This window comes from Bombus flavifrons, chromosome 4, assembly GCF_040668555.2.
Source record: "Bombus flavifrons isolate JBK064 chromosome 4, iyBomFlav1_principal, whole genome shotgun sequence".
Classification (NCBI taxonomy): Eukaryota; Metazoa; Arthropoda; class Insecta; order Hymenoptera; family Apidae; genus Bombus; species Bombus flavifrons.
Genome location: NC_138445.1, coordinates 12,407,248 through 12,419,630, shown reverse-complemented (window position 1 = coordinate 12,419,630; position 12,383 = coordinate 12,407,248). Strand labels below are relative to the sequence as shown.

Below are 12,383 nucleotides of genomic sequence, written 5' to 3'. Positions count from 1 at the left end.
GCTAACAAGGGTGGGAAGACCGATTGTCTGATCGGAACCAAGAGGGATGAATGGCTGCGATGCTCCTTTTAAATCGAACCACCGAGCATAATGGTCAGGATCTCTTTCAAATCCACTTCCACTTCCATACCGCGATTCGTTTTTATTGAATCGTTGCGGTCGTCGATTGATACTTTCGTCAATGTTTCGTGACTGTAAGAGAACGATTCCTCGAATTCGGCATCGAGTCCGTGGAGATGGAAGGGCGACGATAATAAGACGAAAGCGTGGAAGAAACGGAAGCGTCGGGGACGGATTTGCTCGTTAAATGGAAGACAGGAGCAGGCCACGGTGGAAAGAGGATGATGGGAATTTCCGAGGGGGTTCTTCCTAGTTTTATAAGGGATATGACTGTTCCCGGAGCCCGTGGGCTGCTTCGTGTTATTTATCTTTATGGACCTCGGGCAGAGGGTAAGTACACTTATTCTCGGGGTAGGGGGTTAAGGGGCGAAGTTAAGCCGAAACGAGGGCGGTAAGAGATTGTTTGTCGTATTGGCTGCGGTTTCGACGGGCTTAACGTTACCCGTTTAGGGGATTTCTCTGTGGTTTTTCTCTCAAGAGGCTGATACCTCCCTGAATAGTCTTCAGGGAGTTGTCTAGCGTGGATGTTCGATTCAACAAGTCGATATTTGCGCAAGTCACTTTCGCTGGAATACTTGTCAGTATCCTCCTTTGTAATTGTAATTTTTACGATCGTTTCTAACAAACGTTATACGAGTAAGGTTTCTTAGGAGAGAACGATCGATACAACGATGTTCGAAAGTATCCGAGTAGGGAGAGATTTCAAGTGGTCAAAAATTAATCTATTGCCGTATAATCGGCTTTTGGGCGGTGCAAAAACAATCGTACAAAAGAGAAACGAATTAAAAAAAGTAACTTTAATACCTCTGCCGAATGAGAGAGTTATTACCATGAGGAATTAAGGACAACGAATGAAATACGGTGTAGAATAACGTTAAACTTCTGCTACGAAACCATAGAATTTATAAGATGGAGGAGAGACGAAAGGAAGAAGTGGATAAGGTTTAACATTCGCAGTTTTCTCTTCACGGATATTCTTTTTATTCATTAACAACGATTCCGAATACATACAGTGCTTATGTACAGAGTGATATTTACATTGAACCGATACAACGTGACACGTCGTGATAAATAATTCTTATAAAACAAAACAGAACGTCGATGATAATTTTACACCTGTATGAAGAGTCATTTACATCAGACTTACATCGTGCACATATATCTAGAACAACGTCGTATGGGCCGCAATATTCTAAGAAATCCGTGGATCCGATATAGAATCGTTATTTGATAACGTCGAACTTCCACAAAGACTATTCCATGAGTCGCTTTTACAATATTAACGTCTCCTTTAGCGATCGAGGAAAGAACACCCTCATTTTTGTTTTTTTCATTAAAATTGAAAAAAAATCTTCGAGATCGAATATATATACACACTACTGCAATTATTGCTGTACAGAATACTGTAGCTTTTTATCATTCTTACCCTTAAAAAGATTTATTCGTTTGTATTGGCTCGAATCCCATCTGTTTCCTTATTTTATTTCACCTCTGTCCCGATGCTTTTGATAAATTCTTAATTATCAATGTGCTCGATAGGAAGGACCAAAGAGGGAAACATAACAGAAATACACAGGTGAGCGAATCACGATTCAGCAGAGCGACGAAATAAGCAAACATTAAGCCAGGAATGGAAGTGGCGATAAGTCAAGCAATTCCGGGCAATATTAAGCCACTCCGAGCGGCAGGTTAACCCTATGTTAAGCCGTACGTCGAGCAGGAGGGGATCATAGGGGCGGGGGAGGCACGACGGGGGTGGAGCCGGGGATAGCTACGGAGGTCGCGTGTATTTAAAACGCGAATGCGCGCCAGCCGATTCACTGTTTGAAGTTAAATGGAGTGTAAATGGCAGATAACAAACCGGCACTGTTTCCGATTACGGCATTCATTGTTTCCTACCATTATGCGCGCTCCGCCGGTTTGTGTGTTAGCCGGGGTACGGTTTACGATCTATTTATTGCCGCGCCACCCCCGACACACAAATGAACGCGGCTTACGTCGCGTTCTGCCCCGCCAGAGCACGCTCTCTGCCCCACCTGTGCTCCAACCCCCTCGACACACCTGCCTACCAGCCAACGTGAATCAAAACGTTCGGTTTTCCAGCTGGAAAAAAATATTGAAAATATTTTAAATCGCAAGAATTATGACGGCGTAAAAGAAAATAATTGGGATTCAAGCAATACTCGAGCGATCTATCATACCCTTAAAACTAGGATAAAGTCCGATTAATCGACGATTAATCGCGATATTTACAAATTTCTCCTACCTAATATTGACTAAAGAGGGAATATCACCTTATCTCGCAAAGGTAAGATCTCTTAAGTTAATCGGTAAAGCTTCTAGCGATTAGTTCGTTATCATACACGTATACCATGTAAAATGTCGTAATCGATTAATCTCGTGAAGTACTTCAGTTAAAATGGACAAGTGCAAAAGTCTCGTGAATATTTGGTTAACGAGGAGTTTATGGTAGAATAAGTGATCCTGTGTATCGAGCTACGTATGTTAGGAGATGATATCTTAAAAAACTGGAAGAACATTTATCTTCGTCCGATCGAATTTCAATTCTCATAGATGAATGATCAGATTGAAAATAGATTAATCGAGTCTTATAATAAAATAACAATAAAAAATAACACGCCTGAAACAAATTCTCTCACTTCTTCTTCCAAGTTCTCAAAGTCCTTAAAATTTAAACCCCATATCCTCCCCTTCGTAAAAGAAACATCTTAATTTTCAAACGAATAGCCACTGGTCAATATCGTGTCTTCTGTCGACGATTTCCGTCGTCACTTGCTGTGAACAGTGGTGGCTCGTCTCTTCACTTCGACCTGATCCACGATCGCGTCGCTCTCCTTATCCTGATGCGCGGTCATGTGCCTAGTCAGATGGTGCCTTTCCCTAAAGCTCTCGTCGCAAACAGGGCACCTTAGTTTCTCCTCCCTTCGCCTTCTGGCAGCTTCACCGGAGTTTTCGTTCTTATGATGTGATCTCATGTGGTACACCAGGTCGGAGGTCATCCGGAATGATAGATTGCACTTGGCGCAAACATTTTGCGCGGGCAGAGTCAACGCGGCGAACGACGAGGGCAGAAGACCGGCCACCCCAGCGGCCGTCGCCAGAAATCTCGGTCTAGTCAACGCATCTGCCATCGGTGGAAACACGGAGATCGGATTGTATGACAAATTCGGATAAACTGGTGGTAGATCCGGTCGGAAGCTGGGTATCTTTGGGCTGGGTACTTTGGGTGGCTGGGCAATCTGGGGTATCTTCAAATTCTCCAGTAGACCAGGTTGACTGCTCTCAGGACTGACTAGGAAAGGATAAGACATTTTCGTGGGAAACGGCGCGTACTTGTATCCAGTAGTAGCTGTCAGTGGTACCACTGGTGGACTGACGCTGCTCTGGTACCCGGTTCGATCGTCTGGCGATATGGAGGATCTTGGAGAAGTCTGTCCATCGTCGTTGAAGCCGTTCCTTTGTGCTGTCAGATTCACCTTCGTAAACGCGCTTCGAGATTCTCCATGTCTGTCGGTCGGACAAGGTATAACTGTATCGTAAACCTTGTTGCAAGTTAGGTTTGGCTCCACCGCATCCGGGCAAGTGGTTAACATCGACTGATGAGTAGCAAACGCAGGTGGACTGGGTGACTTCTGTAGACGGGTGCCAGAGACGTACCTCCGAGTGTCGGTATCAGGTGACAAACCTGGTAACGTCGGAGTTAGCGTTCTCGGAGATATATACGGAGGACTTAAAGAGTTCTCCGTGCACTGCATCATCCTCCTCCTATCGGAACCACCAGTGTCGTTGTCGTAGTTCTTGATCGTGAGATTCTGCGGCAGTCTATCCGAATCCAAGATGTTCTCCGTTGATATTTCTTCGCGAATACGATCCTTCCTGCTCGACACCATCCTCATTTTCTCGCTCTGCCGACGAGCAAGGTTCTCGTCAGGCGCGACGAGGAACGCCACGTCGAAGGAACGCTTGCTAGCACGCTGAAGAGGATACGAAGCGTCGGAGGTGACGTCGCTGATAGACGGAGGACTGGACGACGTCAACCCCGACGTGGCCGTCGTAGACGTCGCGGGGGCGGCACGGTCGATGCCACTCGTACGATCTTCCATTGTCATCCTGCTCGCTCCGGATGATCGACCTGTGACAATGACGGCCGATGGTCAATTTACCAAGCTCCGCGGAAATGATGGATGAGGCTCGCGCTTCTATACTCGAACACCAGGTGTTACGACCATGCTCAAACTGAGGGAAACTGGGTCAATGAAAATGGACAAGCGATTTCGTAGATGCGTTTGAACGAGTGGAAACGCGTAATCGAACGTCGGTGAGAATTGACAATATTTTCTAAACGATTGATAGCGCGAATAACAAAGACTTTCACGTAGAAATTACAAAGCAATTAAGTACACGAAATTAAGTGTAGTAACAAAGTAATTATCTAAAAACTACAAGTTTCGTGGAGAAACGAAAGACCACTTAATTGCTTTGTTTCAAGCATACAAAACTAAACTTACCGGACCACGCGTCCAACAGAGAATTCTTCCTCCGGCAATCACCGTTTATCAGCCACGCTGCTCACCCCCTTCGGGTGTCAATCCTCCTTGGTCTAAGACATCAGTTCACACAATTTCCTTCCATCGGATAACAAACATGAGGTTAATCACAAGCGTCGGTGATAACACCGGCACAGATGAGCGATCCGATCGCAGTAACACCGAAGAAGAAACACAGAGAACGAGGACAAGGGTACAACGTGCATCGGCGGACCACGTTAAAATGAGGGAACCGGCTGCGCATCCCCTGTATTTAGGGGTAGAATCCCGCGGAGGGTAGCTCGGCGTGGCAGGTGGAGGCGCAACGAGGGTGGCACCGGCCAATGGCAACGTTCCCAGGGTTAGACGGGGGTGGAGCGTACGAACGGGGTGAACATATTCGGTCGTCGGGACGCGTCTGCTAGTCCCATCCAGACCACGCCTACATATTTCAGGTTCGACACATGTGCCCGGGATCGTCGTCGTCGTCGTCGTAGCCGTCCTCGTCGACTCTTTCCTCTTCTGCCCTCTCTCCACGTTGCGCAACGCGTTCCGCAGGATCCCGTTACCCCGTTAGCCCGAGATCTAAAGGGAATGGGGGTGATGGCGGGCCCGAGCGGGGCTGTAATTCAGCCTGACAAACGATCTTGAATATTTTTAACGCCCGCGCCAGCCTCGACTCCTTTTTTTATGGTCGATCTCCTGGATATTGGACGTTCGGCAGACTCGTCGAATCCGCTGATGGACCTCCACCGTGCCCGATTATCCCGCCAATGATCATTCGCCCCGACTTTTCGAGCATTCCCTCCAGCATTTTCTATTCGAGAGAAATCTTTTCTCCGATCTTCCTTTTCGTCTTTAACGTTTATAAGGTTGCATATAGATTCAACGACGTTGAAGAATCATTTCGATTTTAATTCTTTATTTTTGAAGTTCAAGACTATTCGTGGTTTAATAGTTGGTCATCTTATGAACACCTCGTTACCGAAGAGAAACGAGGTGCATTAAATTGACCGTAGCGGACAGAAGGTACCAGCAGAGCCACCAGAGATCATCATTTTACGGATTATCTTCTTGACGAATTCCTCCCATTTCTCGGCAGTTCGATAAATACCACGATCCCTCCAGGTGATATGCGGCTCTTACGAAAGCATTTCTACCCGATAATCATGATTTTTTATCATCTTTTCAACACCACTGTTTTACCAACACCTTCATCGTGACAAAATTTCACTTAAAATTATTCGGCAAAGCTTGTTAATATTTGCAATATTTTTTCAGCGGATGTTAAAGCATAAAAATAGTAAAACGGAACGATACAAGTAAAGGAAGCAGAGTGAGATTGGAGTTCTATGCTTGAGCAATAATACCCGCTATCGCGAAAAAAAAAGGAAGTAAAAAGGCTGGCTAGCACGCGAAGCCAATAGGCGATCAATCATAAAACTGGTGATCTATTTTGCCCGGCATGTGAGAGCCGTCGAGTTCTTACGCTCACGATTCCCGGGATTCTGCGAACTCTGCGGGGAACGCCTAGAGGTTAAAGGACATTAACTTCTTGATTGAGTCGGCAAAAAGTTGTAATGACCTTTCGATTGGACTGGCCGACCCCAGCGGAGATTCGCGGATCACGGAAGACGAAACGACCTGTATCTAAGTTTTTCCCAGCTTTCCTGTTTCGAAATTATTTACTACAACCAGATTAATAATTATTATACGACGAACCACCGTTATAAACATTTCTCTCGGTGTCGTTCCACACGAGTAAGAGAAAAAGAGAACTTTCTCGAAGCTGGAATAAATTGAATCGTTCGACTATCAACGAAGCAGATGATGGCGAACGGTCCAAGCCGGGTTTAATCCTAATTCGTGGTCGTAAAGTCGACAGAGCCGTTTCGTCGACGTTATGTGTGACACGCGACTCGCTGCGGGACGTCTAGGAACGTTTCTATATCTTTCGCCAGCCATTCCTGGCTTATGAACCATATTTATTGCCGATCGTGGCATCCTGTCCCTGCGCTCTTCTGATGGCGATATACCAATCCCTAATACCACTTTATGCTTCTCCGCTGACGCTCCAACGACTATCCTTGCTACCTTTTCTCTACTACCTTTTCCTTTTTTTTTAAAGAACGAACCAAAAAAAGAAAAACTTATTATTTTGTCAAGAGGGGTGAAGACTCGGATTCGTGAGAATCATCTAGGTGTAATTTCGCAGGCATCTGTCCTCGTTATCCTCCAAATCGGACAGAAAGGGCAACTTCGCGACGCCCAATTCGTCCGAGTTAAACGAGCAGAGGGTCGCTGGTCGACCGGCACGTGACTGACACGCGTGAGCTGTTAACGCTGAATCGTAACAGGGAATGTTAACACTAACGTTGCTTCACCAAAGGGACACCTTGCAGAAAGCTTTCCACTCGCTCGTATGGCCCCCATTGCTGCATTGAATTATGCGAAAATTTCTAGAAGATTACTCGAATTAATTTTCAACTACATCGTCTAGTCTATATATGAAATCCAATGGGTGTTTAATTTATTCGTTCCTTTTTAAGAGAAACGACTCGACGTGCTTCCGAGCAATATCTTGCGATACTTTCCAGTTGGCTGACGCTAACACGAGGACTGCTGAGTCTGTCCGGTGATAAATATGCAGCCGATGCAGTTGATGAGAGAAGGTCGTTTATCAATCACCCATTAACGCAGCCCCAGCACTCTGTGCAGCTTTACCGGCTCCGTCGAAAACCTGCTCGCTCCTGCCTCCATATTTCACGGAATCATCGTGATTCTCTTCCAGCGGGTTTCCCCGGGCGCAGTCGATTTTCCATTAAAAGCCGGCATCCACATTGGTCGCATACAAGCTCGCCGCGTTTCAAGGAAATATCCCATCGAGATACGTCCCTAGGCCAATCATACCTCTTCAGAATCTTGCTAAAATCGTGACCTATAATCTGTGGAATTGCGTCCCATATACCACGAATGAATCGTGACTTAAATCGATCGAATAAAGATTAGTCGATCGAAGGATTTGTGAAAGTTGGAAAATATTACAAAACCGCGGTATCCAGTCAAATTGGAAAGTCCAATTTCTGCATGTCTTCTGGCAATAAAAAGAAATAAATGAACAAACGATTTGTACAGCTCGAAAAAACAGCGCAGTACATTTTGAGTCCTTGATAAATTGAATGTGTGATGAGGATCAGAGGATTCTCGAAAATAGCTGGCCGCGGTGTACGTCATCCGCGAAAGGGGAAGAGGTACGCAGCCCTGACGACGAGTACCAGAGATTTAGATTTTACGGCCGCTTGAGCAATTTCTTGACTTATAAGCGGAACCATGCATACCAAGTGAGCCATCAAATGTTTCTGACTGTCTTAATTCCTGGAATCACCCTCCAAAAAGTGGCACAGCTTCATGACGAGCCAGCTTATTATCCAGACTCTTCGCAATCTCGCTTTATTGCTTGACATAATTGCCAATTATTTTTATATCCAAATATTATTTTCCTAGGAACTTTGTAATAACGTTTGCGGAAGTTACAAAGTTATATCCAATCAAACTTCCAAGTCGAATCTTCGCGTTCAACCGTAGCGTTGTTTCAAACTGTGATCACTCGGCTCCGCAATACGGGGTTCCAAATAAACATCGATCAAAGCCCACCCGCAGCATCTTTTGGCTAACACCAAAACTGCAACGACATTGATCCGTAGCTTCGAAATCTACCGCACCAACCGAACGTCTCCGACGAAATTCGAATTCACTTTGCGCGTTTACAGGATGGCGGAGAGAAGTTTGTCCTCCCTCCTCCTCTGCCGCTCTTGTTGATATCATCCGAAGACGATATCGACTTGCTCCGCAGTTGCTCGGGGAATTTAATTCTATTCGAAGTGCCACCTAAGATGCCACCTTCGCCTCTTATCTCTGTGCACACGGTGGGCTGCGCGTGGCGGTTGCTTATGTGTTACGTGAATACCTTACCTAAACGCCCGGCGAGGAAGCGTTTCTGCGTGCCGTTACCTACACGCCAAGCCCCCACAACCCTCGATAGAACCGTACCATCCCCCTGTCGCGTTTCTACCACTGGCACACAGAGGGGGAGTCGACCGAGAGAAATTAATGCGACTTCCAACCGGGCGTTATCGGACGCCGCTATCTCGCGCCTCGCTCGCGGAAAACGTGAGTCGCCTAGGCGAGAAGTTTCAGAATTTAAGTGGCGAGGCGCCACGAAACGTACGCGACCCTCGGATTTCAGGATCGACCCGATCAGATGTAGGAATTCTATATAGAGGGTTCCTGATACCGGTGATTTAAAATCGAAGGATATCGAGAGCTTGTAAATCCCGACGATCCGATGTATACGAATTATGGTCTGGCGTGTGCAGGAAGCAACCAATCAAACGATACAAATTAATGGCACGCGTAAATATTCATGGGTCATTAATCATCGGCGTGACTGGCATCGACGCGCGAACGCGATGCGCTCTTAAGAGCGCACCCCTTAACGCCGATTTAATCACAATGAATAATCGTGTGGAAGCAGTTCCGTGTAATCCAACGTATCTCGAAGAATGATCTTCATTTTGTATACTTCTATTAAGAAAAATAGACGCGCGAGACAAAAGGAGAGCCGCGAAGCAACAAAGAATATCTTATAGAACGCTGAAGATCGCGTAGATGCAATGCACAGGCGTCGCGACGGTCTTGTCGACGGCTTTACGATTATATTTGCCGAAATCTTGGAAGAGGGGTGACCGTTCCGCGTGCACGGGTTCGTGATTCCCCCATGGTCGTCGACGCAGGCCGAGCAGCGCCAGGGAACGAGGAGGGTTGGAGGTCGAGGAAGGTAGCTAGAGGCCTGGAGGAAGCTGGATAGAAGGGAGTTATTAGAATGGTCCGGAAAAGATGGCGCGGAGTCGCTCCGTATTTTTATACTGTATGGCCGCTGCTTTGCATAATCCCGCACTTAGCTCGCTCGTCCCGAGATGCCGACTCGCTATGCAGATCTGCTCCGCTCTCTGAAAACCCGAACCTACCGAGCGTTTCGTCGTTTCAGCGAATGATGGACGATGCGTAGACCCTGCGCTACCCTGCCGCAGACCCTCGAGTCTTCCCTCTGAAGAGAATCCTCTTCCTAAACCGACAACTGAGACGATATCGGTAACGTTGGCTGTAGAACGGAGAGTGAAAGTCGAATTTTTAAATGAACGAAGATTTTGTAGCTTTCGAGGATATTCCTACGAGGAAAAGGATCGTTTGGGATGTAGTTAAAGACAAGAATAATGGAACGAAAATATTCTAAAATATCGAAGATCGATTTACAGATATCTATAGATTATCTGGTAGTTAATAACGATAAACTTATATTTTAAATTTCTACTTCCATCGCAGTTTTCTACTATCTAAATATCACGTATTGTTAAATTCTACGTCACCTAAACATTTTTTTCTTTTAAAAAATCACTCTCGCACTTCCACGAGTATTTCTCTCGGCTTGCTGCATTATTTTTCATTGTCGGATCTCGCTGTCTCGATTCCCGAGACTGAAATATTTAATTATCTTACGACAGGTGAGTGTGACAAAGATTGTTTCGAGTGCAATGTCACGGAACATTTGTCAGTGGGCTCAGTTGACACGGAGACGAGCTTCCCGCTCGGAGACGTCTCATTTGCAACGGAGAAATCACATCTTCCTTTCTCCTGGAGTCTTGCGGCGGCTATGCCCGCAAAAGAGAATACTGGAAACGGTGAGAAAGCGCGGGAGGCGTCATCAATCTTGCAGCGAGAAGACCCAGGCCGACCGTGGCGTCGTTCTGAACGTCACAGATGTGACTTTGATTCTCTTTCGGCGTTCCCAGGAGAAACGAACCTAGATTAAGTCTGTCCCACGTGTAATTTGTCCGAGTCCTGATTTCCGAGCTGCCTCGACGTGCCAGATCCGCGAAAATGTAGCAAACACCTGGGTATCTCAGAAAGAATTAGCAGAGACTTCGAGGAATTCGACCACGATAAGATGGTTTTCGACTTTTTGCTTTAAATCGGATCCTTTGTCCTGTCATTCGAGATTCAATGGATGGAAAAAGGCTAATTAAAATGTCGATTAAAGGTGTAGCGATAGATACGATTAGATACCGAACAACATATTTCATAGTTACAGCTAGAACGAAGCATATGTGCAGGGTATCCAGTTTCACTATCTTTCGATCCACCAATCGTCCGTTCATCGCCCCTAACTGCGCTGTCAGAAGCAATCACGTCGGATCCTCGGAGATCAACCCTCTGTCCAATGTTTTCCTACCTGATCGTTCAACTGCGTCTCCACGGAAATGAATGCGGTAGAAATGTCGAGACTGATTCTTAAATCTGCCATGAATGCTTCGGACGTTTAAAGCAACAGGTTTTGCAAAATGCAAAGTTCAAGAATTAACTAAAAAATATGGCGTATTCATTACGTCACGTGTCGTTAAATATTACCACGCATTCTTTAGATATTTCTTTAGATATAAAAATCTTATTTTATAGGGAAGCACAAGAAGAATATTCTTTATCGTAAAAAAATACGAAGGAGGAACACCAGGCATTCGATATCTGGCTGCGGTTCCGAAAGTTTACGTGCAGCGTATTCCGTAAAGGCAGCAAGTGCGACGGACTCGGTCACGGTGGATGCACTGACTCCGACAGAGAAACCAAGGTATAAAACCTCTGGCCCGTTGCAACGCCGGCCACGTTACGAAAAGCACGATTATACCGGAGGAGCAGGGGATGAAACCGGGAGCATACCTTAGTTGTCCGCTCGTAAAGCAACCCCGTATGCCCGAGGAGTGCGTGCCGGGTCTGTCTATCTCTCTCTATACCCCTTTCACCGCTACTCTTACTATTTCTGTATTTCCGCCTCGACCCTTCTCTCTTTCTCTTGCCCACGTCTCTACGGAGTGTTTGTTAAACCGGAGGAATATGCATGAGAGGGCCAGCCGGCACGGAGTTATGCTCCGCTGATCTTAACGTTGGTCACGACCTTAAATATGTATATAAGCCCAGCTTAGCAAGGTAATCGAATGGCTCGGAGAAGAATGGTCTCGGTCATCTGAAGATGGGCATCAGTTTTAAGAAATGTATATGGTATACATAAGCGAAGATCTTCCGATGGAAAAATTTTAACGATTAGTATATCGTATAATCGTGTACATAGCACGGAGAATAGCAATCCTCGTGGTGAGCAGAGAAAGAAAGCACGCGACATATTCTCGTAAGCATGCATCATGCGTTTAGACGTGCACGCATATACATACGTAGGACATATGGTGGTTGGCACGGTGCTTGGCCCCCATGCAAAGACTTTACAGAGACTTCTAGGGCAGGGTTCAGCCCTTGGCTCACCTCCCCCCGTTGGTCCATCCCCCACTCTGAGAGTCCTCATGAGTTTTCAATGAGATTAGCGGCCCATCTGTGCGGAGACCGACCCCATCGTCATCATCGAACACGAACAAAGCTAGTCAACCTGCTCACTGCCCGTACACTCTCCGTGGGGGTCTCTTCTGCTTCATGGTGTACGCACCATGCGTGCACTTGCCGCACAAACTCATCCGTGGCCCTCGTCTCCGGTTGCGCGATGGTTAGAGAAAATACCATGTTTTTAGCCGCCCTCATCATATGGTTGCATTTAAAATCTCCGACGACCGCAATGCTTATGGGAATCGATGGAAACCATGGACCACCCGAATTATC

General features: G+C 46.2%; 1 protein-coding gene across 1 annotated transcript; it reads right to left on the bottom strand.

Moving 5' to 3' along the window:
- Nucleotides 1-2,097: 2,097 nt before the first annotated feature.
- LOC138178750 (uncharacterized) lies at nt 2,098-6,205 on the bottom strand. Its single transcript, XM_069110958.1, has 2 exons — nt 4,650-6,205; nt 2,098-4,273 (listed from the first exon to the last, which is right to left on the bottom strand). The coding sequence occupies exon 2, from the start codon at nt 4,248-4,250 to the stop codon at nt 2,910-2,912; it is 1,341 nt and encodes a 446-aa protein (XP_068967059.1). The 5' UTR covers nt 4,251-4,273; nt 4,650-6,205; the 3' UTR covers nt 2,098-2,909.
- Between the last annotated feature and the right edge of the window lie 6,178 nt (nt 6,206-12,383).

What these genes read in the sequence shown, in the direction of transcription:
- LOC138178750 (XM_069110958.1), bottom strand. Translation starts at nt 4,250, where the DNA reads ATGACAATGGAAGATCGTACGAGTGGCATCGACCGTGCCGCCCCCGCG.